The 27129-nt window shown below is 52.7% G+C and overlaps 1 protein-coding gene across 1 annotated transcript in view; it reads left to right on the plus strand.

Annotated features, from left to right (window-relative positions):
* Positions 1-665: 665 nt before the first annotated feature.
* The window catches only part of DOCK5 (dedicator of cytokinesis 5), a 45421-nt gene continuing 18957 nt past the window's right edge, over positions 666-27129 (plus strand). Inside the window, exons 1-23 of the mRNA XM_054396632.1 lie at positions 666-708; positions 10021-10104; positions 13487-13527; positions 14508-14563; positions 15262-15358; positions 16475-16623; positions 17221-17356; positions 17490-17647; positions 18276-18357; positions 18695-18824; positions 19238-19310; positions 19784-19926; positions 20450-20575; positions 21046-21170; positions 21497-21595; positions 22130-22202; positions 22524-22627; positions 22931-23114; positions 23226-23323; positions 24196-24285; positions 24779-24879; positions 25301-25435; positions 26081-26192. Of these exons, the coding sequence (XP_054252607.1) occupies positions 666-708; positions 10021-10104; positions 13487-13527; positions 14508-14563; positions 15262-15358; positions 16475-16623; positions 17221-17356; positions 17490-17647; positions 18276-18357; positions 18695-18824; positions 19238-19310; positions 19784-19926; positions 20450-20575; positions 21046-21170; positions 21497-21595; positions 22130-22202; positions 22524-22627; positions 22931-23114; positions 23226-23323; positions 24196-24285; positions 24779-24879; positions 25301-25435; positions 26081-26192 (2439 nt within the window). The remainder of the gene's footprint in view (positions 709-10020; positions 10105-13486; positions 13528-14507; positions 14564-15261; positions 15359-16474; positions 16624-17220; positions 17357-17489; positions 17648-18275; positions 18358-18694; positions 18825-19237; positions 19311-19783; positions 19927-20449; positions 20576-21045; positions 21171-21496; positions 21596-22129; positions 22203-22523; positions 22628-22930; positions 23115-23225; positions 23324-24195; positions 24286-24778; positions 24880-25300; positions 25436-26080; positions 26193-27129) is intronic.

Genomic DNA, 27129 nt, shown 5'->3' on the forward strand with positions numbered 1-27129 from the left:
CATCCTGCACTACAGCCACCACCACCAGCAGTTCCAGCCCGGCTGGGGCTGGGGCATCAGAGCTGCCCTGCAGGGTCCAGGGCCATACATGGCTTGTCTCGGTGGCACCAGTTTGAAGTAGTTTATTGACTCCCACTTGGCAGCACTGGAGTCAAGTGGAGGCTGCCGTCAGTGAGTGCCAGGTCAGTCTCAAGGAGAACATTTCGTCCCCTGCAGAGTGCAGACCTGTGAGCACCTCTCCAGGCGCCTGGGCTGCTTTCCGAGCGCCCGGGTTGTTTTCTCGGTTACTAATGAACTACCTTCAAAAATCTGCATTCCTGAGGCAGCGACGCCGGGACAGGGGCAGAGCAGCCTCGGCCGCCTGCCCTGCCCGTACCCTGCCCCCGCCCTCGCCCTCCTCCCCCGGCCCCGCCGCGCCGGCAGCGCAGGGCTCGGCTCCCGGGGCGGGGCAGCCTGGAGCAGGTGACCCCCGCCGGGGCGGGCACAGCCTCTTCCTCCGCGCTGCCTCCCTCCCTCGGCTCGGCGGGGCAGGGAAGTTGGGCGCTGCCGGGAAGTGCTGGGGCATGGCGGAGCGGCCCAGGGCGGGGGGTCGCGGGCAGCGCCGGCGGGCGGCGGCGGGCGAGCGGCCGCGCTGAGCCGAGCCGAGCTGAGCTCCGGCCGCCGGCATGGCTCGCTGGATCCCCACCAAGAAGGAGAAGTACGGGGTTGGTAAGTGCCAGCCCGGGCTGCTCGGGCTCCCGGCGTGCCCCTTCCTTGTCTGCCCTCCGGTCCTTCCCCGCGGCTCCTTTCCCGGAGCCTCCTCCTCTCTGGAGCCATCTTTCCCATCCCCGGAGCCTTTCTCCCTCCCCGGGACACAGCTCCCCGCACTCTTGCTGCTGGCCCCCCAGTCTCCCAGCTCTGCATGCTGCTTTGCCTCCCCCCTCTCCAGTGGCTCCTTTTCCCTTGCAGCCCCTGGGTCGCTTCCCCTCGAGCAGTTTATTCTCTGTTCTCAGTTTGTGCTCTCCTGCAGTGCCAAGTTCCAACAGCCGCTGATCGCTCTGAGCCCCCAGGGATGGGGCACTGGTGGGTGCCCAGCTTCCCCCGGCAGCTCTGGGGTGCCGCGGCTCGGGGCCGTCCGGAGGGGTTTTGCCTTTTCAGCAGCACAAGTGTGTGCCGCTGTCCCCAAAAGGAGAGGTAGCTGGGACGTGCTGGCAGGTCGAGAAGGTTGCAAAGAGTGAATGCCGGACTGGCAGGGGCAGATCATTGCAGGGGTGGAGATCCTGACAGTCGGGGGGAGGAACAATGAGAGTTGAGCTAGTACCTGGGCGTGAGAGGAGATGCTGAGTGCTGGCTCCCTACTCTCTAGCAGGAACGTGCCTGAAGTGTCCCTGACGACTTCTCCTTTTCTTGAGACTTTGTCAAATTGAAAACTGCACAATTCTGAGGCTGCTCGTGAGAACTGGAGAGAGAACAACAGGCAGGAAACCACCAATGACACAACTTCGGACAGTTTATTTTCATGAGGAGTACTCTGTGCCCCTTGTGCTCCACCTCGGGGCTTCCTGATGGGAGAAAATGTTTTGCTTTGATGATTGCAAAGTGTTAACTGTCCTGAGTCCTACAGAGTTGTTCATTCCAGATCAGCCCAGGGGTTTGCAGGTGAGGAGCCTCATCCTGTGGAGTTTTTTCAGTGTGAAATTGTTACTCACTCAGTTTTGCAGTGGCCTTGCAGAGGCAGCTCACTTCTTGCAGGACTGTGGCTTAAGCTTCAGAGATCCTGTACCCAGGAGAACCTTATCTGCTTTCTGCTCTCGTAGCTGGGAGGGTGTGGAGTGCTGCACGCCCTGAACTTTGGTTCTTTCTGCAGAGGTAACAGCCTGGGGATGGGTGAGGTTCCTCTGCAGCAGGAATTCAGGAATGCTGGGGTTACAATCAAGTACAATCCATGGTGGTAGTGGCTGTGCTGCGTTGTGGTGGAGGGCTCTCAGCACACCTCAAGCAAGGCTCCTGTGCCTCAGGAGTGGCCTTGGGTAGTGGATAAATCAGAGGCACTCCTCCAGCTTCCCCTTTATTGGCTTCCAGGAAGGTTTTGCGTGCTGGCTGGGGTCAACTGGTGCTGGCTGTGGTCAACTGCTGCTGACAGCTCCCGTCCCAGAAAGGGCACAGGAGGAGGGAAAAACTTCCTGTTCCTCACGCTGCCCACCAGAAAGTGCTGGTAGGACATCTCCTTTCCTGTGTGCTCAGACAGCTGTGTGAGGAGGGGACTCATTTTGCAGCCACAGAGCCTGGGCTTGCATTTAATTTGCAACCAGAACCGATGGGGTTAATCCAGAGGCAGCCAGCAGAGCTGTTTCTGCCGTGCCCAGCTTTATCAGGAGGGGTTTGATTCGTGGCATTAATGTGATCAAAATTTAGTCCATTTGGTGTTTGCAGACTTGTTGGGTTCCACTTGGCAGCTGCATCCTGTGCCCTGCTCAAGCCTTGTGCTCACCTGCCAGCCCCTGCTGGGTTTGTGCTTCTGGTTTGTGCATTTGGAGGAGCTGATGAGGTCTGAAAGCCAAGTGTGAGCTTCTGGGGCCACTGATCTACCTGCTGACCAAGATGCCTCTTGGTGCCAGTTGTGAAGGTGACTGTGAGGCCACTGATCTGTATGACACAGGTTAGTAGATGGTAACAACTTCCAGTCCCTGGTGGCTTGGCTAAGTTGATAGCTCTGAAGTGTGAAGATGCAATTTAGAGAATCACAGAATCATTGAGGCTGGAAAAGATCTCTGAGATCAGCACTTGGCCTTGTTGCACTGCACTTCAGTCTTTGTGTGGCTGTTACTGAGCTGTGCTTTGGAAACTAATCTGGAGCTACTTGGAGTCATTGTAGACACAGCCCTGTAAGTCACAGCAGCAGTCAGGAATTCCAGGAAGCAAACTGTGATTCAGGGCCGCTTGTCTGAGTTTTGCATTTCAGTTCAGCTCATGTCCTGCGTCATGCTCTGCAGATCTGTTGAGTGTGGGTTCAGGTTGGTTTGCTGCCTCAGTTGGATAGGCTGCAGGCTGCCACCTTTACCAATCTGCTCTCACCATGTGGGGTTTTTCTTTTGGAGCAGACTGTTCTGGTAACATGACAGGAAATTGCCCCTGATACTTTCTGGCTACCTTTGGAACCCATCCTGCTTCCCTGCTGGAGCTCAGGCCTGCTCTGGCCACTGACAAGTATTTACTCAGTCAGAATCCCATGTGGTGGCTGAGGGGAGCTCAGCTGCCTCACGCCTCAGGAATAGCAGCAATTGTTCAGGGGTGAACGAGTGCCTGCCAGCAAGGTCCTGATTTATGTGAGGAGAAATGCAGAGGATCAGAGAGAGAAAGGGAGTGCTGCAGGATGAGATATTCTTACTAATGGTTTGATGTGCTGAGCTGTCCAGGCTTGGCTTCACCTTCAGACCTTACAGATCTTTTGCACAGCTGTCTGGCAATGCAAGCTGTGATCAGGGGAGTTTCATGGCATTGATAGAACTCCATCATGTAAACTGGGGCAAAACTCAGATTTGCTGCAACTTGCTGCTTGTCTCTGCCTCCTGTTCCTGCAGAACACTTCTGCCTGGAAACTCAAGTCCAGTGATGTGCAGCAGGTTCATGGCAAGGGCTCTAGAAGGACAGAGAACAGGATTCCTACTGCAGAAGTGATTCTCTTCTTTCCATTAAGGGCTGTCAGGGATTGTGGTGCATTTGCCAGGAAGCCTGTTAATAAAACAGGAACATAAATCTGAATTATTAAACAGCTTCCTAGGTGGCCAGCTTGTGGTTGCCTTCGGAAATGGGAGAGGTTACAGTGTGCTGGCTGAGCATCAGTGATGGAAATGTCTCTGGTACGGTGCAGGCTGTCCCTCCTCAGAAGGCCTCCCAGGAATGGAGGTGGGGAGCACTCTTTAAAGGGTGAATTGCTCAGGCAGGCTCTTGAAGCTTTCAGGGAGGTGTCTGGCAAGATGTCAGAGCATAGCTGGAAAATCCCAGCAATTGTTCCACGGAGATTATTCTTTGGCCACGTTTTTTGCTGTCTGGTTTTTGGAGGTGTTGCTGCAATAAAAGTGGACCTGAGGCTGGGCAGAAAGTTCGTCAAGATACAGTGGAGATAATGATTTTTTTTTTCCTGCTCTTGGGCAGCTTGGTACTTTGATCCTCTGTAATCACCAACCAGTTCTTAACTTCAGCTCTAAAGTTCTCTTTCAGAATGTCCCAGGCGAGTGGTGGCCAGGTGGTTGTGATGGAGAATGCAGGGGCAGCTGAAATGTGAGAGACCTGATTGTTGTAGCACTTACACCCTCATTGCTCTGATGATGTGCAGCTTCAGGCTGCAGAGAGCTTCATGTAAAGGAGTAAGTTAGCTCCAGAAACAGAAGGAAAGGCTGCAGTGAATGGTGCCCAGTTCCCAGTCCTTTACCTGCCTGCATCCTGTGCAGTTTAATGGAGATTGATTTGCTTATTGCAGATCTGGGAGTCATTTGCAGTAGCTTGTTCTTCATCCTCCTTGACAGCACAGGGATCAATATTACTGTTTGGCTTTATTCCTTCCAGAGGAGGACCCTTGGTGCCCGGCCAGGATTTCCTGCTCTTCCTTTCAGCACTGTTCTGCTGTTTGCCATTTGCTTGTTGCCACCTGAGATAGGTGGCAAGATAAAAACTCTTTGGGATTAAAGGTCTCTGGAAGTTTGAAGCTGTGGGTCTGGCTGTGCAGCACCAGGTCTCTGGTCTCTGCTCAGGGCTTTGTGTCCCTTTGCAGACATGAATCAGTGAAACCACAGGCATCCAAAGGAAGCTGCTGGCCTGTGGAGAGTGAGAGCTGAAGGTGCAGGGGCAGCTGAGCTGCTCTGGCAATGCACAGCAGAGATGCTGCTGGAGTCAGCCCTGCCAGCGCCAGGTAGCTCCAGTGCTGCTTTCCATGGAGCTGCTGTCCAGTGCAGGTGGAGGGGTTCCTGTCATCTTGTTCCAAGGTTCTGGAAGTGCAGTGGGACAAGCTGTGCTAAGACTTCTTCTCATGCCAGCTGTGGTTGGTTCCCTGTCCATTTTCTTCCGAGTCTCCTGCTCCAAAAGCACAATGCAGAGATCACAAAAGACTTTCAGGTGATTGAATTCCCGTGACACCAGAGGGGTAACCTGAGTACAAACCAGGCTCTGATTCAGCTAAAATGGCCAAAGTGTTGATTCTGTGGCCACGTGGTGGTAGAGGCCACATAAGCTGAAGGATTGCTCTGAAGGACAGGACTATGACTTAACATCCTTTGTGGAGGATACTGATTCTTCAGGCTGGATGTTGCTGCTCACATTTCAAAGAGGCAGAATAAAGCTGCAGGGCTTGGAAGATCCACACCTTACAATAATATCAAGCACCCTTTAGCCTACTGAGATCTAAAAGCCACCTGTCCTTTGGTATCTCCTTGTAGCCTCGCCAGCAGACGAAAAGGAGCAGCCTTGTCTTGTATCCTGTGTGTTGAGGAGGTCACTGTGCCACAGGGAAAGCAGTTGAATGTGTATCTTGGTGGGTGAATGCAGTCATCAAACCCACCAGGTAGATGTGCTTTGTGAAGCTAGAGCTGGTAAAGATGCAGCTGTGGTAGCAGCAGGATCTGAGACTGCTCTGGGTGCAGCAGTAACAGTCCTGGCAGCTGCTGCTGCACCTTTCCTCCCTGAGCCAGCTTCACCCTGCTCAGAACTGAACCTCCAAAGCAGGAATAGCATCTGGTGTCACTGCCACCTTCTGTGCCAGCTGGAGGAAGGTTGGCTTCATGAGCCAGCAAGATCTCCCAACAGCAGCTGGGTTGAGACCCACTAAGCCAAGGACCACCTTCCAGACCCCACAGGCTTTGTGTTGTCATCTTTCTGCACTTGGAATCTGCTTTCAGCTCCTGAATTCCAAGCTAGGTCTCCTGCATCTGTTCATTCCACATGAGCTCTTGACACGCTGCTGCATGTTGCTTGCTTGAGTCAAACAGATCTGAAGCAGGCTGCAGCCTCAGAAACTGTTTTACACCTCAGTATTTTATCAGCCTTTCTGCCACTGAGCTCTGGCAGGTGGCACCATCCTCCCTGCCTGCAGGTGGAGGCTGGGAAAGGCTAAGGGCATTCCTCCTCACCACAGCCTGGGGAGTCTTGCAGACCACCCTTAGTGGTGGATGTGCAGCAGAGTCTGCGTTGGTGCCCCACAGTGCAATAAATGTTGGAGGGGAGGATGAGTAATGGGAATCCTGCAGACAGGAAAGGTGGAGATGATTTCTTTTTCCCTTCTAGTCACTGTCTTTTGCTTCAGCAGTTCTGAGCCCTCTTGGTTTCCCTGATCTGAATCTGCTCAGAAGCTCTAATTAAAAGACTTCGGCTCATGTGTCCTTGTGTCTGCCTCTTGCTGCAGAGCATTCTTGTGGCACTGGCTGTGGTTTCTAAAGCCACAAGAGACCATTAGCTCATCCAGCTGGAGCACTTGTGCGATGCTCCTGGAGCCATCTATGGGCCCAGGGGCTGAGTTGTTAAACTGGGGCTTTCTAAAGCAGGCCAGGCCTAAAGAGATTAAACCTAGATCCTGATGCCACCTATGACAGAACAAGACAGAAAGATCCACAAGTTGGTGATGGCATCACTGGAAGTCTTCCCCAGTCTCAACTTTGGAAATGAGTTTGATTCAGCCTGTGCAGGATAGACTCTGCCAAGCCTTGGCTGCACTACCTGTCCCAGCTCCAGGATGCTGCCTCTCACTCAGAGGAAATCAGGAAAATCTGAGCAGGCTCTTGGCCAGCTGCGTTGGGCAGACACTTCCCTGTCTTGGCAGGTGAGCAGCAGCAGCCTGCTTTGGGTCTGGTTGTTGGAACAGACTGAGGTTGGAGCTGGCAGTGTGCTGAGGACAGTGACTCTTCCTGTTCTTCCCGTGGTTCTCAAAAGAGGGAATGAGCAAAGGGGCAGAGGCTGTGCCCTGCCGTCCTGCAGAGGCAGCAGTGCCACTTCTGTCAGTTCAGTGACCTCTGTAAGAGGACCAGGCTTAAAAATGTTAAAGATAAGTAAAAGCCCTTCCAAGTGTACTCCTGTGTGTGAAGGCAGCCTGGAGCAGTAAGGACACAGGATGCTAAATGTCCACCTCTAGCTCATCAGGTGTTTGCCTCTGGAGTCTAACGATGGCTGTTAATTAAAGCATTTCCAGCCCCTAATCCTGTTACTCTGGATTATTTGCATTCAAAATGCTAAGCAGTCACTGGGAACTTTGCAGATGAGGCTGAACATCATCACCAACCCTGTCAGGAGCAGTCACTGCTTATCTAGCAGCCAGTCAGTGGCTGTGGGACCAGGGCTGACTCTGCCCCAGCCGTGGCAGTCTTGGTGCCCTGATTCTTCGTTTTGCAGACACAAATTCCTGGGCAGTTCCCAGAAGGTTTTTGCTCCAACATCAAAAAGCCTTTGTTCCTATGAAGAATGAATTCGTTGGGCAGTTCCTTGTTTAAATAAAGGCTCTGTTTTTTGGGTTGCATGTTGGCAGCAGAGAGCATCCCAGCCCTCTCCAAACAGGGCTGTCCAGCACAGAGGCTGCCTGGGTGCCTGCGAGAGGCTTTGACTGCAGCTGAAAGATGCCAGGAGATGAAGTCTGCCTATTGCAGCAGCCCTGAATGTGAGCCTTTGTTCTGGGCAAGCAAGGCACAGCCCTCTGCTATCAGATAGTGGTGGGGGCAGCCTGCAGAGGGTGGGATGTGGCATTTGGAAGTGGTTCTGTGCCTGATGGGTGGAGGGCTGAGTGTTCTGAGCCAGCTCACAGATAGCATCTCTCAGAGACTCTGATTTTCAGGCCAGTAATCCACGTTTTGAATGCATTTGAACAAGTTCTCCAGGAAAGGATTCAGTTTCATTCTGCTTTGAGGTCTGACACTTTCTGCCTCCTTCACTTCAGTGTGGGACTGAAGTGTCCTTTCCCGTCCCTGCAGTCCTGGCTGCTGGTGTCTGGTGCCTCAGAGCAGTGTGCCCCTGACATCCCCTGTGCACACCCAGTTGTGCAATGCCTTTAGAGTCTCTTCTCAATCCATTTTGGGGAATCCCCTCCTGCCTTGAAGCACAAGAATTGCTTCTCCTTATCTCCACCTGCATGACTCTGGCTGCTGTCATCAGTTATCTGCTGCCCTTTTCAGCTCAGCCCTGATGGTGACTCCTCTGCCCTTCCCTCCTCATGAATTCCATGGGCTGGAGACACAGTGGAAACCTCAGTTCTTAAACTCTCTACTCATCAAGGTGGGGGGGAGGGGGGTGGTAAATTAAACCCCATGGGACATTGCCTTTATTCTGCTCAGAGAATGGGATCATTGAAGCAGAGCTGGGACCTCCTTGTGGATCCTGTTTTCCACCTTTGCCTCTTTATTTAGATTAAATTTGCTGGAGTTCAGTGCTGCTTTTCATTCTGGCTGATAACAGTAACAGGATCAACCAGCCTGAAGTCAGTTTCAAAGGAGAAAGTCTCAGCTGAAGTTTAACTTGAAGTGAAACGACTTAGCCTGAGATATTCCTGCACGTTTGGGAACAAAAAGCTCTACTTTTTTTTTTATTTCTTCTTCCTTTCTTGCTGCTCTGTGAGGATTCTCTCTGAAGGATTTTTATTTTTCCATGCCATGTCTATGTTTGTTGTGTGCAGTTTCCTTTTAAGTCTGGAAGAGGTCAGCTTAGATACACACAGTGCAGAGAAGGGTAAGCAGCTCTCAGAGCTGGGACTGCTGGGGCAGGGCTGGCTTCGAGCAGCAGGAAGCATCCCTGAAGCTCCCAGAGAAAATATGCCAGCAATTTGCCTCTGCTAACCTCCTGCAGCACCACTGGGCAGGGGATTTCTGAAGGGACCCTCTGTGCTTGCTTAATTCAGCCCAGCAAAGCAGGGTGCTCCAGACTCTGCCTGACTTTTTCTCTGGCCATGAGCATTACCCAAATGTTTTGTTTTTCCCAAAGACGTTGATGGAATTTGTACTTCTGGGCCTGATCTGGGGCATTTGGGTGTCCAAGCTGCATAACCAGGTCAGCAGTCAGCTTTTAATGTCTTGGCCTGCAGCAGCACTGTGGGGAGGAAAGGAAGGTGGCTGCTGCAGCAGCCAGTGCCATGGGAGCAGGAGTCCAGGAAGGTTCCTGCCAGCCTCTGGCAAACAGAGGCAGGGGTTTGGGCACTGAGGGCAGGGTGGGCAAGGGCCAGGGCCACTGCAGCATGAGGCAGTGAGCATCTGCCCCTGCTCAGGGGATTCACATCAGTGCTGCTCCTGGTTATTTATAGCTGCAGGGTTAAGGAGAGCCAAGAGCAGTGAGGTCACTTCCAGCACGGGGAGCTGCAGGCATCTGCTTGCTCTGGGTGCTGGCCAGGAGGCAAAGCAGCTCCTGTGAGGGCAGTGCAGGCATCCCATGGGAACTTCCCAGCACAGGAGCTCACAGGTTTATTTATTTATTTCATCTGCAGAGAGAGTTCTTCAAATACAGCCCCTGGGAGGTCTGAGGAATTTTTCCAAAGCCCCTTGCAGCCAACGGTTCAGTCTAGAGCCATGGGGGGACCGTGTGGCAGAGCAGCAGCTTAGGCAGTTGCTGCTGTTCTGGCAGTGCCTGGGGATGCTCCACTGGGGTTAGTCCTGTGAAAAGCCAACAAAAAATGGCAATGATCTGACTGAGCATCAGCTGAGGTGAGACTGGCCTTTACTGGGCAGGTTGTCAGTGGAGCAGGAGGCACAGAATGGCTTAGGGTGGAAGGGACCTAGTGGAGCATCTGCTCCAACCTCCCCACGATGGGCAGGGCTGCCTCTGCCCTGTGTTCTCAAAGGCAGCAGACAGACTTGGTTGGCTGTTAAGAATCTTTCTCCTTGAAGGACCTGATGCTAGGATCTGCATCTGGGGCTGGCTTCTCTAGTGTGTTACATCCACATAGGAGCTCAGGAACTTGAGAGAGCTTTTCCAAAATCATCTGCTGCCTTCAGCAGCTGCTGTGATCCCAGATTTCTAACTCTGCTCACCTCACACCTTCCAGGACTGTTTCTCATCTCTCTCCCCTCTCTCCCCTCTCAGCAATCTACAATTACAATGCTGCCCAAGATGTGGAGCTCTCCTTGGAAGTGGGTGACACTGTGCACATTCTGGAGATGTATGAAGGTAGGTTGCTGATCCTTCCCAATCCTTTGCAGTGGGTTTTGAAAGAAACAATGATAAATCAAGATTATTTTGGTTTAAAATAACACAGACTTCAGATCTTGGCTTTCTGCTTTGGATCCACCCAGGAGCACAGAGCTCACTCTGCAGTGTTTGCTGCATGCACTTCATTTTTCAGATGACATTAAAAATGCTGTCCTGGCAGAGGTTTGTCAAGGTAAGAAACACTCCTGGCTGCTCAGTCCTGGTGTTACACCACACCTGTTTGCCTTGGCTGCTCTTCATGCCAGGCCAGGCACTGGTATAGTCCTGTGGTGCAGCTGCAAAGCAAGGATGATTTCTTTAAAGTAGCTTTTAACCTGAATTGGTTCTTTGATCTGAGACAAGGGAGGCAGCAGATGAAAGAAAAGCAGAGAGCAGATCTGATTATTCCCGAGGTGGTGCAGGTTTAACCCCAAATATCACCAACTGGCAGAGGATGTTTGAAAAGGCCTCCAGTTATGGAGCTTCCTTGCCTTTTTTTAGGCTGTTTCTCCCAGAGTTTTACTGGGAAGCTTTTTGTAATCCACACCCCAATGTCAAACGTCTTGCAGCAAGGAAATGAGAATGAGCCTGGTGTGTTCCAGCCTCCTCCCTAAGCCAGACTGTTTGGTGAGGATTCCAGCATGGAACACAGCCATTTAATTACTGCAGGGGTTGTAGGAGCCACTGCTCCCTGTGGAAAGCTCCATCCTCTTTCCAAAGTCTGAATTCAATCGTTTTCAGCAGCAGCATCGATTTGAAATGGACTCAGAGTACAAAACCTGGGAACAGCAAGCTGCTTGTTTAGCAATTTGTTCTTAGCCAGTTGTTCTCTTTCCACTTGGCTTTGACCTTGACAGTGAAAACATCCTCTGGTGTATCCAGCCAAAGCAGCTGCTGCCGGTGTGAGTGGGGAGTGTCTGGCAGGGCAGGGAGAGAGGCTCAGAAAGGCAGAGCCTAGGCACTGAGTTTGGAAAAGGACACGAGGAAAAGGGAGTGCCAGGGGTGAAAACTGCCCTCAGGAAGAGGATACGTTTTGTCCTTCCCAAAGCTCACCTTAAACCCTCCAAATTCTGATGCTGTTTGCTTGGGAGGAGACTCTCCTGCCTCACTGGGTCTGCTTTTCTTTTTCTGGGCCATTAGCTTTCAGCTTTGTTTCCACCTCTCTGTGGGTTGTTTCTGAGCTGCAGTGCTCTCACAAGAGGCTTTTTCTGTTCCTTCTCATGCTAATGATGTACCCTTAGAAATCCAACTCCAGGCTGATAAAAGTGGGCTTTTGTTCCGCTAATCACTGTTCTTATGTGGGTATACAAGTCCTGATTTAGAAGAAGTTTCCATTTATCCAGGGTGGTGGCTCTGCAAGAGGAAAGGCTCAGAGATGCCTCCTGAAGTCATTCTCTAGTCAGTGTAAGTGAGCCCTGCAGCTCAGCTCTGCCTGAGGGCAACCCCTGGACTGTCAGCAGAGTTCTTAAGAGAATCCCTGAGTCCCAAGGTTTGGAAGGGACCTCTGGGATCATTCATTCCAAGCCCCCTGCTAAAGCAGGGTCTTGGGTCACTCCAGAGGAGACTCTACAACCTCTCTGGGAAGCCTGCTGCAGGGCTCCAGCACCTTCACACCAAAGAAGTTTCTCCTCATGTTCAGCTGGAACCTCCTGGGTCCATTTGTGCCCATTGGCCCTTGTCCCTTCCCTGCCTCAGGATGCACAGGAGCACCTTTGTGAGCTACCAGAAGGTTCTCAGGGCTGTTGCACTGCAGTTCACTTCCTCTCTGCTGGTCCCCTAGAACATGATTCCTTTTTCTCCTGGTTAAAGGCAGTAGGTTTGCTCTCCTCAGCCTCCTTCAATGGAGGCCCTCTCTGTATCAAACAGCCTCACTTGGCAAATCTCTGCAGTCTGCATCTGGACTTGTGGCTGGCTCCAGCCTGTTCTGCAAGAGCTGAAGTGCAGAGTTTGATCCTTGACAGGAGGCATCCAGGGTGAAGCTTGGGCTGGGTTTTGGTGTTAACAAGAAATGTTATCGGACCCTCAGCTGCCTGAAGAGCTCTGAGACACAGCAGTGATAGAGCTAAGCCACAGCAGGATATGTGTGAGGCAGAGGGCATTCAAGGGAGTTAAAATGCAGGCCAGAAGCTGTGGATGGAGCTTGGTGACCCCTCTGCCACGCAGGCTTCTGATGGACCCAGAGCTGCAAGGTGGAACAGGAGCAGAGCCCTTGTGGTTGAGCACATGGCCTGGGGTTGCATCACTCTGCATAGCTTTTCCTTATCTCAGTTATTGGCATCTGAATAATTTTTCTTAGGTTTTCTGACCTTTTACACACTGCATAAAATCCATGCAAGGAAAGGTGAAATTGAGGCCCTGTGTGCCCTGAGCAGCCAGACACAACCCCCCAGCCCTGCTGACGGTTCTGTGCTGTCTTTGTGTAACCAGACTTCAGCTGGAAGCAGAGAACACTCAGGCATGCCAGTAGCCTGTCCTGCCTCTGAAGCTTTAGGCAGATTTTGCTGGGTTTTAAGAGGAAATCAAGCAAGCAATGGAGGTCTGCCCAAAGCTTTTGTTCCTCTGAGGATGATGGATGAAGATTATTGACAATCAGAGCAGAATCCTGGAAAGGCAGCACAAGCTGCTTGCTAACACCCAGAATGGTTTTGTGCAGTGACTGCAGAATGATTCACAGGACTCTGGGTGAGGCCAGGAGCCCCTTTGAAATGAGGAGGCTGTGGTAGAGGACAGCTGAGCCTGTGTCCAGTGGAACTGACATCAGTGGGAAATGTCCTGGTTGAATTTCATGAACTTTGTATCCCAAGTAACTTGTACAACTTAGGTTGTACAAGTTACTAACTAACTAGTTACTAACTAACAAGTTACTAACATTACAACTTAGGTAAAAATAGAAGCTAAATCTTCTCATCCCTAATCCAGTACCTTATCCATGGCTCCATGATAATCTCATCCTCTGGAAGGAGAGGAATTTCTTCTTTCTTCCTGACTTTACTGCTGGTATATTGAGGTTTGCATGGTCAGGCTGAGTCACCTTCTCATTGCTAGAGAAAAGGGCCAAAGCTGTGCTTAAAAAAGACCTTGGCAGCTTTGTGGCGCAAGGACTGTCACGTCCAAAGTGTGCAGCACAGGGGAGCAGCTTCTCCTTTGAGCCCTCTCAGCACCCAGTGGCTGTGCTGCAGAGCAGGAGGGCAAGGTCCATGGTGGGAAGAGAGCCTTCAGCCCTGCTCTTGAGACCCAAGCCTCCCACAGACAGAGCAGGAGTGTCCAGGGTCAGCTGATGCCATAGGGACAGTGGGGATGCCAGGGTGCCTTTGGTTGCTTTAGGACAGGAGAATCCTAACTGCTGCTGTCTCCACTGCAGGCTGGTACCGAGGCTACACACTCCGCAACAAAGCTAAGAAGGTAAGGCTGAGCTTGAGCCTTGCCAGCCCCCTGCTGCTCTGCTGGGCTCCTGTCTTGGTACCATGCAGGTCTCCTGAGCTCTGTGTCCTTCTCCTCAGAGACAGAGACAAATGCCCCTGAGCAGCCTGGTTCAGAGCCATTGGCTGGGTGTTGCTCCCCTGTAAGCAGGAGGAGTGCAGCCTGAGCTCACAGAGCTGCCTGTTGCACATCTGCATGCACAAGGTTATTGCTTTATTGTTATGGGCTGGGACCTGGCATTAGTGATGTGTGATGGTAAGGGTAGAGTTTGGATTTGACTTGCAAAACATTCCCCAGATTATGCATGCAGGGCTCTCAGCCAGACCTGGTGAGGTTTGTGAAACCAGTCTGAGAACTGCATGGAAATTGGGGTTCCCATAGGAGTCCTGGCACCTCTCATGTGGTATCATCCTTCACAGTCCCCATTTTTGAGTCATAAAGGCAGTGAAAAGAAAATGGAAGAGGACCAGAGCATTCCTAGAAGGTTTCTCTTAAGTAAAGGAAACCTGGGGCTGGTGCAAGCCTACAAATGCTATCACAGCAACCCCCACAGCACTCCAGGCTGGGGCAGAGTGGCTGGAAAGCTGCCAAGCAGAAAAGGCCCTGGGGGTGCTGGCTGACAGCAGCTGGAGATGAGCCAGGGGGTGCTGGCCTGGGTCAGCAATGGTGTGGGCAGCAGGAGCAGAGCAGGGATGGTGCCCCTGAGCTGGGCACTGCTGAGGCCACCCCTCAAACACTGAGGTCAGTTCTGGGCCCTCACAGCAAGAAGGACATTGAGGGCTGGAGCAGGTCCAGAGGAGGGCAACAAAGCTGGAGAAGAGTCTGGAGAACAGGGCTGGGGAGGAGCTGCTGGGGGAACTGGGGGTGTTGAGCCTGGAGAAGAGGAGGCTGAGGGGAGACCTCCTGGCTCTCTCCACCCCCTGCACAGGAGGGCAGTCACTGATTTGTGGTTTTCCTCCCAGGGCATTTTCCCAGAGACGTACATCCACCTGAAGGAGGCCACTGTGAAGGACCGGGGGTAGGTTGGCACTTCTGGAGCTGTGCTCTTGGGCCCCAAACTAGTGGAATGCTGCTTCCCTTGAAAACAAAACCCCAGCTTCAGGAGTGGTTGCCACGAGTGCTGCTGGTCTGTGTGCCCAGCAGGGCACAGCACCAGTGCCAGGCTCTGGTGAGACTGCTGCAGAAGTTGTCTTTTGTCAGAGCACTGCACCCCAGAGAGCTGCAGGCATAGGTGCAGGAGGGTGCTGCTGGCAGGGGTACAGCTCTGCTAAACCAGTTAGCAGTGGGGCAGGTCAGTCAGGCTGCACTGCAGCTCCTCTGGGGACTACTGCAAGTCATAACAGACTCCTGCTGGCAGCCAGCAGGAGTGTGGAGTCCTTCCTGTCTTGGAAAACATCTGAGGAAATGACTTCTCATTTGGTTCCTAGAGCTGGCTCTGGGGTGACTGCAGGGAGAGGCAAAGAGCAGAGGCTGTAGAAAGAGCTTCAGCTGTAGCCAGGTTACCACAGCAAGGGGTGACTGTTCCAGAGTATGTTTCTGTCTGCCCCTGGTGTTTGTGGAATGGATCCATGGAGGAGAGCAGGACACAGAGGAACTGGTACCATGATGAGCAGTGGCTGGAGGCTGTGTGTGGGAGGAGCAGCTGAGCCCTCCCAGCCCCTGGGCTGTGTGAGTACACTGTGACACCTTTTGTCTGTTCTGTCCTCTGTTCTCTAGACAGCATGAAACAGTGATCCCAAGTGAGCTGCCCCTGGGCCAGGAGCTGGCCTCTACCCTGAGGGAATGGGCAGTTATCTGGCACAAGCTGTATGTGGTAAGTTGGGATTCATTGCATGACCTCAGAAGATCTGAGTCTGCACTTTCTGCAGGGCCCTTTAAGACTTGGAGTGGAACATTTTGCAGACTGTAAACCTCTCATCAGTGTAGAGTTGGTGCTAGGAGGCTGGAACTGTTCTGCTCTGCACTGAGCAGACTGTGTGGGCACACAGGGCTGTGGGTTAGTCCCTGCTGCAGTGCCCACTGTGCCTGGGTGAGTGTGTGGTGCCAGCACTGGTGAGGCACCAGGCACCCTGCTGCCAGTTGACCCAATGATCACCTCAGGAGACCAGAGCCAAGGCAGTGCATGGGCTGGGTCCTTGCTCAGGCAGAGCTGGGGGTCACAAGAAGTTGCCTTCTGTGGAAGATGACTATTGAGCCACATTAACGAGTCAAACTTGATTTTTCTTCAGTTAGTAGTGATTCAGGCTGCTTAGTGTGTGCTCTGAGGCTTTAATTAAGGTGAGGGAATGAGTTTTAATTAGCTGGAAGCACTGTCAAAGCACGCTCTCCTCTGGAAGGTCTCAGCAGGCCACAAGTGTGTCTGGTCTATGTGCCACCAAGCCACAAGAATTTTTTCCATCCTCTTAATTTAGCAAGCAGCCTTCTGTGCCTGCATGGCTGTGTGAAAAGAGAGGTTTGTCCCTGGCTTCTTTTTCCTGAGTGACTTTGGGATCCTAGCCTCAGAATCTAGCTTTAGTGAAGAGCAAAAGTCTTTGATGTTCCTGTGCTTAACCAATGTAAGTCTTAAAATAGTCCTGGAAAATGTTTTGGTTTGAACTGGCTCTGAGTGGTGTGAGCTGCAGTAAGAAGAAAGAGAAAATCAAAAAGCCAGAGGAAGAAGGAGGTGTTTGAGGAGAGAAAGGAAACACAGAAGCTTTGAGTCTCTGGCAGTGTTCCCCTTCCTCAATTTCTGAGGTTTGCAGCAGGCATTGCACCAGGGAAGGCATCTCCACTGCACAATGAACCTAAAAATCTCTCTTGGATTGAGGTCTGCCCAGGTCTGGGGCTGGAAGCAGCCATCAGGTTGCTTGGCTCCAGGCATGGTAGGTTACCCAGTTGTGGGGCAGGAGTGTCTCAGAGCTGTGGCTCAGAGCTGTCCTTGTCCTTGCAGGACCACAAGACGACGCAGTTCCGGCACGTGCAGCAGCTGACCTACAGCCTGATCGAGTGGAGGTCACAGATCCTGTCTGGGACCCTGCCCAAGGATGAGTTGGCTGAGCTGAAGAAGAAAGTCACTGCCAAGATTGACTATGGCAACAGGCAAGCTCCAAATGGTGTCTTGAGGGCACCTGCAGCTCCCAAACCCCACAGAAGGCTCTCGGTGGCATGCCAGGGGGGCACTGGCTGAGACTGGCATTGGCCCTTGGAAAGGCTCCAGGCCCAGCTTTCAGCTCCCATCCCTGCTGACCAGCCTGGCAGGTGGGCATGTAGCAGTTGGTTCTTCACATGCCAGCAGTCTCTGTGCCCTGGCAGGGAAGCTCACCTGCCTCAGCCCTGCAGCAGTGCTGGCACCTGATGGCATTTCCCATCCGGCACAGCTTGTGCCTGGCTGGGGCCAGCTGTGGCTCTGGGGGTGAAGTCAAACTGCTTTAGCAGCAGCTGAGCAATGAGGTTCTATAGGCCACCAAAACTCCATCCTGGACTGGTTTTGTACAGGACAGGGACTGTCTCCAGAAGGCATTTCCCTGCCTGCCAGGCTTGGGTCAGGTCAGATAAGTCAAGGAACAAGAGAGGAATCATTGATGAGCCACAGCCATGAGCTGGGCAGAGACACCACTGCTGCTGCTGTGGTTTGTGCTCCTGCAAGTCACTCTCCACTTAGCTGTTGTGTCCTTTGCTGACTTCCCTGCTGTTCAGGATCCTGGGCTTGGACCTGGTGGTACGAGATGACAATGGGAACATCCTGGACCCAGATGAAACCAGCACAATCTCTCTCTTCAAGACCCATGAGACAGCATCCAAGAGGATTGATGAAAGGATCCAGGAAGAGAAGGTACATCTTTTGTCTTTGTCTTCCTCCAGCAGGGGCCACCCATTGCAATTCTGCCTTCCTCTGAAGCGTATTTGCTGCCCTGGCTGAGCTGAGCCCTGGTGGTGTTTAATGGAAGCCTTCTGCCCCTTTGCAGTCCCTGCAGCAGAACCTGGAGCTGAGAGGGCAGCCAGTGTTCACCACCACTCACACCTACAGCCTCTATGTCAACTTCAAGAACTTTGTCTGCAACATTGGGGAGGATGCAGAGCTGTTCATGAGCCTCTACGACCCTGAGCTCTCCAAGTTCATCAGGTAGGGCTCTTCCTTCTGCAGGCATAAAGCAATCCAGACACCACAGTGTTCATTCTAGAGAAGCCAGAGGAGCTTAGGAGCAGCTAAGCCTTTCAGTTCTGTTGCTTGCTGCCTCAATGGTGATTTGGGTGTTAACTTCAGAGGAGACATAGAGTGAAGATGCTGAGCCCATGCTGAGCCCTTGTGCTCCCTTTCTGACTGCTGGGGGTTTCTGTGGTGCCTTAGTCACAGTCCCAGCCTGTGGGGTGGTTTTGCTCTTTGTTTTGCTGCTGGGGTCACTGGAGGCTGTGCTTGATTGATGGCTCCCTTTTGGTGTGCATGGTTTGCTGTCAAGTCAGTGCAAGCTCACACCAGGAGCTGGGCATCTTGTACCAGCAGGAGAAGGTCTGCAGAGCTTTATCAGGGAAGCCTGGATGTGGCAGGCAGCCTCTGTCTCCAGCACTGCAGCTATCAGCTGAGGCTGTGCAGGCAGAGCTCACATCCTGCCTGCCTTCTGCCCTTCCTGGAATGAGTCACTTCAGAGTCACTTCTTCAAATGTTCCCAAAGGAACAAAGTGCTTTTGAGCTGTGTCCAGGTAAAGGGAATGTCAGTGTTGATTTATTTACTCATTCCTCACTTCCTTGGCAGTGAGAGCTACCTGGTGCGTTGGGGCAGCAATGGGATGCCCAAGGAGATTGAGAAACTGAACAACCTGCAAGCAGTCTTCACTGTAAGTGACTTATTTCCTGGGGCTGCTTCCCCATCCTGCAGACAGCCCAGCTGTGGGTTCTTTCCCTCTCCCTTCTCCTCTCTTCATGCAACAGGGAGAGAGGTGTCACATGGATTGATTTAGGCTGGACGAGACCTTTAAGCTCATTGAGTCCAAACAATGCAACCAAGTCTGCTGCTAACCCATGTCCCTCAGCACCACATCTCCAAGGCATCCCCTGCAGGAATGGGGATTCAAGCAGTGTCCTGGGAAGCCTGTTTCAGGCCTTAACAGCTCTGTCTCCTTCTTTCCCATTCCTAAAGCAGGTTGACACAACTTTATTTTGCATCATTCCTAGGATCTGAGCAGTTCTGACTTGATCAGACCCAGAATCAGCTTGGTGTGCCAGATTGTAAGAGTGGGACACATGGAGCTGAAGGATGGGAAGAAGCACACCTGTGGGCTCCGGAGGCCCTTTGGGGTGGCAGGTAGGACAGCTTCAGTCAGTGGAGAGAGCAGCAGGACCTGTGGCTGGGACAGGGAGCTTGGCTCTGGGAAACACATCCTGGGGGTTGGCAGAGCCTGAGAGCCTCCTGGGGTCAGCATCTCTGCCCTCCAAGTGGAGACAGTCAAGACAGAAGAGAAACACAGAATGGTTTGGTTTCAGACCATCCAGCCTGGGGCTGAGCCACAGCCCCCAGCACCACATCTCTGTGGCTTTGAATCCCCCCCAGGGATGGGAGTTCAGTCATCTCCCTGGGCAGCCTGTGCCAGTGGTGATGAGAGTGGTGCTCTGTGTGCTATGGGTGGCACTGCCCCAGTGTTGTTTGCATTCTGATGGGGCTGCTCTCTGTTCTTCAGCAATGTGACAAAGCTGTGTGATGACCTTGTGTTGTTGCAGTGATGGACATAACTGACATCATCCATGGGAAGGTGGATGATGAAGAAAAGCAACATTTTATTCCCTTCCAGCAGTAAGTACCTCAGAGTTCAGCTCATGTTGGCTCATTCAGAGCAGTTGTCCTTTGCAGAAGGGCAGATTTGCCTGGGAGCCTGGCACTGTCCCAAGGCCAGATTAGCTTATGGCAGCACTCAGATCTTTGAAGGAAAAGGCTTTTGTCAGCCCTCTGGAGGCTTTGTTCCCCTTGGCTCACAGGCCTGGCTGATGAGCTGCATTGCCTGGGGAGCTTTGGTGCTGCAGCTGCGTTGCTGGTTGCCCCTCTCAGCCAAGGAGGGCAAGAGCAGCACAGTGCCCAGCAGTGCTGTGAGGTCCTGGGGTGTGACCTTCAGATGCCTGTCCTAGAATGAGAGGTTTAGGGCAGTCCCACTGGGAAGAAGAGTAACATCCCAGGGGCTCCTTGTCTGGAGGAGAGGCAGGTGCTGGGCAGCCCTCCTGCTGCAGAGCACCCCTGGTGACTGTCCTTTGGTGTGCTGTGCTGCTGCCCAGGATCGCCATGGAGATGTCGGTGCGGCAGCGCCAGCTGATCATGTCCCCCCTGATGCCCTCCCACGGCATCGGCGAGAGCGAGCCCCTCACTGCCATCTTCAACAAGGTCATCGCCGCCAAGGAGGTCAACCACAAGGGGCAAGGTGAGCAGCTGCCTTACAGAGGGGAAGCAGTAGAAGGGATCAAGTCTGGCTGGAGTTTGCTGCCTCACCAGACCCAGGCTGTGTGCCTGTGGTGGTGTCGCTACAGCATGCTGGAAGATGAGAGAGAAAGCCAGAAGCTATCCTGCCCTGTGGGAACAGCCCTGCTCTGCCTGCTGCCTTCTTCCCTAGGGATGCAAGACTTAAAGGTCAAACTCTTGGGGTGGATGGAAAACACTTTTACTGTGGCTGGTTGCATGTTAGAAATGGCTGCACTGTTCAGGATTCTTCTGCTCTTGCCCATGTGTGGCCTCTGCTCAGGCACACCAGAGCCTTTGTGGTGGACTTTGGAGAATCCTCTTGCCCAGTAAAGTCTCAGCAATGGGGAGAGGGAACTGGGGCAGGTGAGAAGCAGCTTGGGATGTTTAAGGAGCTGTTGCAGGGGTGTCAGGAGGAAAGGTCTCTGTCAGGCTCAGGTTTCCTGGGGCTGTGCATTCTTCAGTAAAAGTGTTCCCTTTTTCCTCAGGTCTCTGGGTCTCCCTGAAGCTGCTTCCTGGTGACCTAGTGCAGGTTCAGAAGGAGTTTTCCCACCTTATAGACAGATCAACTGCTGTGGCTCGCAAAATGGGGTTCCCTGAGATAATCCTTCCTGGTAGGTCCCTGGTGCCTCCACACTTCATGGGCTGAAGGAGCCAGCTGACATTCTGGGCCTCCTGCTCTGCTCAGGTTTATTTTAGAGCCAGCTGAAGCCTTGTTTTCAGCTTTCCTTGCATTTCCAGCTATCTTTTAATATCTTCTTGGCCAAGAGGTGCAAGCTTAAGCTTGCTTCTTCAGACTGAGAAATGATGCTGTGAGTGCTCGTGGAGGAGAGTTCCAGTTCAGTCAGACACTTTTGGTGGGTGTAGCTTAGACCCTGCTCTGTTCAACCTATTCCAAGGGCATTTGGCCCTGCAGAGCTCAGTACACTTCACAAAGTAGCATAAAGACAGAGATGTCTAAAGGGGAGAATGGTTGGATGCTGAAGGAGGTGGGATCAGTGTAGAGTAAGGAGAAGTTCAGGTGGGACCCAAGGGTGGTAGATGTTCAGCTGCAGAGCAACTGATGGAGCCCTGTGGCTTGCAGGGGATGTTCGCAATGACATCTATGTCACCCTGGTGCAAGGGGAGTTTGACAAGGGGAAGAAGAAGACTCCCAAGAACGTGGAGGTCACCATGTCTGTACATGATGAGGATGGAAATCTCCAAGAGGTACTGTGGCCCTTGCAGGAGCTGCTGCCAGGTGACAGCTCTGGTCCAGGGGCTCTTGGTATGCAAAACCTGTGTGGTAAAGAAAAGAGATCTTGGAGGTGATCTCAGGGACCAGGTCTGGACACCCACTGAGGGTTTGGTTTGAAATTAAGAGAAAGAAGCAAATCCTCCAAGAAGCTCTCAGGTGCTATGCAGTGACTTCCCCTGAGTGGGAAGTACAGGCTGAGGAACTCTGACAGTTCTGTCTTCTGACCCCAGCTACTTGTTGCTTTCATTCTAGACCTTACCTGTTCTTTCCCTGCCTCCTCTTGTCTTTTTGTCCAAAGAAAGCTATCCACCCTGGAGCTGGCTACGAAGGAGTCTCTGAGTACAAGTCTGTTGTGTATTATCAAGTCAAGCAGCCCTGCTGGTATGAAACTGTGAAGGTAGGAGCCTGGCATTTGCACCCTGGCCAGGGCATGTGTCAGTAGCAACGGTCTGGAAACTGGGACCACAAAGAGGATCAGAGGGCTGGAGCACCTCTGGAGCACCTCTCCTATGAGGACAGACTGGGAGAGTTGGGGCTGTTCACCCTGGAGAAGGGGAGGCTGCAGGGAGACCTTAGAGCAGCCTTCCAGTACCCGAAGGGGCTACAGGAGAGCTGGGGAGGGACAGGACAAGGGGTAATTGTTTGACACTAGAGCAGGGTAGATTTAGATTGGACATTAGCAAGAAGTTCTTTACTAGGAGGGTGGTGGGACACTGGAACAGGCCACCCAGAGAGGTGGCGAAGGCCCCATCTCAGGAGACATTCAGAATCAGGCTTGACAGGGCTCTGAGCAACCTGCTGTGGTTGGGGATGACCCTGCTGACTGCAGGGGGTTGGACTGCATGGCCTCTAGAGGTGCATGCTGTGATTCTATGGAGCTGTCTGGAGCTGCAGTGCTGGTGCTGGGTTTTGATGGTGCTGTCACCTGCAGGTGTCCATCGCCATCGAGGAGGTCAGTCGCTGCCATCTGAGGTTCACCTTCCGCCATCGGTCCTCACAGGAGTGTGAGTGTCAGGGAGACCTGCAGGGCACGCACACAGGCTGCTCAGGAGCACAATGTCCAGCTGGGCTTGGAATCTCTTCAGAGGAGGAGACTCCACCACCTCTCTGGAGAGCCTTCTCCAGGGCTCCAGCACCCTCACTGCCAATGGCTTTGCTATGCAGTTGCAGATACCAAGTCCCTTGGGATGAGAGGGAAGGGAAGAGCTCTGCGGCGGGTCACAGAGCCCACATGGTGCAGTTAAATAAAGGAGAAGCTGCACACAGAGAGCACCACGGGCAGAAGTAAGACCTCTCCTGATGAGGATTCCTCTTTCTCCTTGCAGCCAGGGATAAGTCTGAGAGAGCTTTTGGCATGAGCTTCGTGAAGCTGATGAATGCAGATGGAACCACACTGCAGGATGGCAAACACAACCTGATTGTCTATAAGGTAGGTTGACTGCAGCCTCCACTCTGGGGTCACCAAGCAAAATAGCTCCCTGGGCTGCCTCTTTCCCAGCAGAGTCCCCAGGTGCCAGGGCCACACATTGTAGAGAGCAATGAGCTTTGCCCTCAGCCTCTGCAGACTGAACACCCCTAGCTCTCTCAGCTGCCCCTCACCAGCCCTCTTCTCCAACCCCTCACCTTGCCTCTGGCTGTCCCTGTGCTGAAGTGTTTGCAGGTGAGAGCTGCAGGAGGTCAGCTGAAGTGTGCTGAGTGTGGGCAAACTCTTCCCTTTGCTGTGTCCCAACAGGGTGACAACAAGAAAATGGAAGATGCCAAATGCTATTTAACTCTTCCTTGTACCAAAATGGAGATAGAGGAGAAGGAGGGCCCCCTGGGGAAGAATATGGCTAACTTCACCCCTTCTAAAGACAGTACCAAAGACAGCTTCCAGATTGCCACTTTGATCTGCTCCACCAAACTGACCCAGAACGGTAGGTGTCTGGAATTCAGAACCTCTCCTGCCTGCTCCAGGTGGTGCTGCAGCCACAGGGGCAGCTGTGGAGCTGTGATCTCTCTCTGCCTGTGGTTTCTGTCCCTGCCAGTTGACCTGCTGGGGCTGCTGAACTGGCGTTCCAACTCCCAGAACATAGCTCACAACCTGAGGAAGCTCATGGAGGTGGATGGAGGAGAAATTGTCAAGGTATGCACAGGGATTTGAGTGCCTTTGTCCTGCAAACACTTCTGTGTGTGCCTACTGCTGGCCTTGAAGGGCTGTGATTGTGCTGTACCAAAAGCTGCCTCTCTAGGCTGGGAGCCATTCCAGCTGCTGAGCAACAGGAAAACAAAAGTTCTGCCTTGCCCCAAGAGCCCTCAGGGGAATTCCACAGGACAGGAGTTAGCAGGGTCGGGGAGCTAGTGGTGGTTTATTTCCCCTGGGTCCTGACCAAACCAGAAACAGTCCAAGCCTGACCTTGCACTTCAGTGGTGGCTCTGGGCCTCCTTTGTGAACAGGGAGTTGCTGGGGATCTGGGAACAGAGCAGGTCACAGCACCCTGGGGAACAGACCTGAAATGTGGGGAGCACACAGAAAAGAGTCTGCTGAAGGGGCTAGGAAGTGAGACTTGCTGCTGTTCCAAGTGTGAGTGGTTGGGACTGGCAGGTGAAGGCTTTGCACTGCTGAGCAGCTGCAGGAAGCGCTGGGACACTGCAGAGCAGGCTCTGTGTAAAGTGCTTTGCTCTGACCCAGGCAGGTGGGAACTGCACAGGTAGGGCTTCGTGTGTTCAGAAGGTCTCCTGCTGGCTAACAAGGCAGTGAAGCAGGAAACTGGGACCCCTCAGAGTTGTTGATAAAAGATCCTCCCTGCTGTAGTGAGGGACAACAGCTTGATGAACAGGGCAGGCATGGGAGCAGATGCAGATGGATGCAGATCCCTTCCTCAATCTTTGCTGCAGAGCTTTCACACTTCAGCTGGGCTTGGCTGGAAAGGGAAACACATCCTAAGGAGTCTGCTCTCCTGCAGGAGTCCAGAAGCAGTCCTTTTCCCACCGTTTTCCTCATTTCTTTCCCTCTAGTTCCTGCAGGACACCCTTGATGCTCTGTTCAACATCATGATGGAGATGTCAGAAAATGAAACCTATGACTTCCTGGTGTTTGATGCCCTGGTGAGTGAGGCCTCTGCTGCTTTGAGAACCACATCTCCACATCTGTTCCTGGTGCTTCCTTGCAATAAGTGTTGGAGAAATGAATGACATTGAGACAGTTCTGGAGGTGTTTTCAGGAGCTAGGGCTGGGATGTGCACTGAGCTTCAGGGCAGCCCCAGAGTGATGCACACCACATCACTTACAGGAGTCCCTTCAGCTGCTTGCATCAGAGCAGGGTACAGGAGGGTAAGCTCTCTTGTCTGTCTGAGGCACAAAGTGAGGGGAGCTGTTCATGATGGTGGAGGATTTGTGGCAGTGGTGGGCATGAGCCTATAGACCCTCACCCTGCAGGCCTTTGCCTCGCTGGTCACAGGTCTTGCTGGGTTGTTTCTCTAGCAGCAGGAATGCCACAGGCACTGTCACTCATGTGCCAGCAGTGGGCAGAGCTGCAGAGCCCCCAGCTCCAGCAGAACTCAGGCTCTGTCCATCTCCTTCCTTCTGCACTTCTGGCAGGTGTTTATCATCTCTTTGATTGGAGACATCAAGTTCCAGCATTTCAACCCTGTCCTTGAAACTTACATCTACAAACACTTCAGTGCAACCCTGGCATATGTGTGAGTATGGTGAGCACAGCCCCACAGGCTGTCAGCTGGGTGAGAGGGGCAGCAGGGGCCAGGCAGGAGTGTGCAGGACAAAAGCAAAGCCTCTGGCTGCTCCTTTGTACCCTGTCCAAAGTTTCTGTTGTAGGGATTTTCTCAGTAAGAAGGAAACCCTTGCCCTCATGGGAGACCTCCCTCTCCTGCTTCAGGAGGACTTTGTGCCCTGCACATGGCAGTGCAGACACCTGGAGAAGTGTCAGTCAGTGATGGTTTTCCAGCTTCCTGAACACTTCCTATTAGAACTAAAACACAAAAGCCAAAGGTTCCGGAAGGAGCTCTCTCTGTGGTCCATTCCTTAGGAAGCAGTTCTCTCTGGGATGAGGAAGCTGCCCCACACAGCCTCTCATTGCCTGCCTCTTCTCCTTTCTCTCCAAAGGAAGCTGACCAAAGTGCTCAACTGTTATGTGGGGAGTGCTGAGGACTGCAGCAGGACAGAGCTGCTCTTTGCTGCTCTGAAAGCCCTCAAGTACCTGTTCCGCTTCATCGTGCAGTCACGAATCCTCTACCTGAGGTGAGACCAAGCTCCTTCCATCCTTACACAGAGTTACTGCCAACCAGCACCCTGGGGAGGATGCCCTCAGTGTATTCTCATCCTTGAACTAACTCAGAGGAGGATTTTTCTGCCCTGGTCTGCAGCTGGAGCAAAGAAGCTGAGTGAAAATCCCCTTTGAAGGAGAGAGTCCTTCAGCCACCTGTAGCCTGCTACAGGCAGCACTTGGCAGTGCTGGAGAGGAACCTGTTAGGTGTTAAAAAAAAGAAGCCATGGAATGGCCTCCTCCTTTTGAGGAACTTTCAGAGACTAAGGCACAGTTCCTCACTAGGTAAGAACAGCACATTGTGCACTTAGAGGATGGTCACTGGCATCTTGTTTTAGGGATTTCCAGTGTTTTAGGGATTTCCCTCGTCTTTGATACAAAATGAGCTCCTGGACTCTGGGGAGCCAAGAACCCAAGCAGGCAGTGGAGTTTAGAAGGTGTAGCCTCTGCCTTGCAGCAGGTCCCAGCAGGAAGTCACTGCAGAGCCCCAGCTGCCACTTTGCCCCTCCTGTCTCTGTGCAGGGAGGCTGCATCCAGTTCCACAGGATGCAATCCTGCTCAGCTGCTGTGGCACTGCTGGCCTGGCTTTGTCCCTGACCAGCTCTCCCTGCTCCCTGTAGGTTTTATGGGAAGAGTGAGGATGGGGACGAGTTCAACGACGCCATTCGCAGGCTCTTCCTGTCCTTCAACCTGCTCATGGACCGGCCCCTGGAGGAGGCTGTCAAGATCAAGGTAGGGTCAGGTGCAGCTGCAGCAAGAGGTTGCTGTCTTTTATTAGATCACTGATACAGCTGTGGGGGTAGCAGAGGAAGGGACAAGCTCTGAGGCAATAAAGCATATCCAGATGAGTCCCAGCACCTCTGTGTTAATGAGCTCTGTGTGGCAGGAGTGGAATATTTAACCCCAAAGTTTGTCAAATAAAGCTGAGAGCTGTGGTGTTGCTTGAACCCCTTTAGCACCTGCTGGGATGAGAGCTGGCAAGCAGTGAAGGTGTAAACTGCTGCAGAGGGGGGGACACTTCAGCCAGTGGCACCAAGCTTGGAAATGTGAAACTACTGCAAAAGTCAAAGGAGTGGTGGGAATGAAAGTAATGAAAACCCAAATGATTTTTAATTGTCTTGGATTTTCTCCTTCCCTCTGGTGCCAGCTGGATTGTGAACCTGCTGTTTGTGCTCTGAGCAGGAGCAGAGCAGCCATGCAGTGAGGCTGGTGAGGTGCTGAGGGCACTGAGGCCTTTAGCTTGCTTGCTTCAGTTCAGTTCTAGCCAACCTGCTTTTGTCTACTTGAGGAGAGGATGGGTTCTGACTTTTGCAGTAGCACTTGGGTGATGTAGAGCCCAGTGTGGGTTCTCATGCAGTCAGAGCTGTGAAAGAGCACAGTCTGAGCTGCTGTTGTCTATCTGGATGCCACACTGATGGAAGCCTTTCCAGTGCTTGGACAGCTCCTGGCTGTAGGCATGCTGGGGTGTGCAGGACCCTGAGCCAGTTTCCCTGACTGCTGCTTTTCATGTCAGGCTCTAAGGAGCTTAACCCTGCAATTCCAGGGGGTTTACAAGGACTCAAGAGCTTGGCTGTGACTCCTTCCTCTCACCTTCCTGCTCTGCCCTGCAGGTGTGTGGCTGCTGGAGGCTCTTTGGATGCATAACTTCAATCTGAAGCCAGCTGTCTGC

This window comes from Indicator indicator, chromosome 38, assembly GCF_027791375.1.
Source record: "Indicator indicator isolate 239-I01 chromosome 38, UM_Iind_1.1, whole genome shotgun sequence".
NCBI classification, from domain to species: domain Eukaryota; kingdom Metazoa; phylum Chordata; class Aves; order Piciformes; family Indicatoridae; genus Indicator; species Indicator indicator.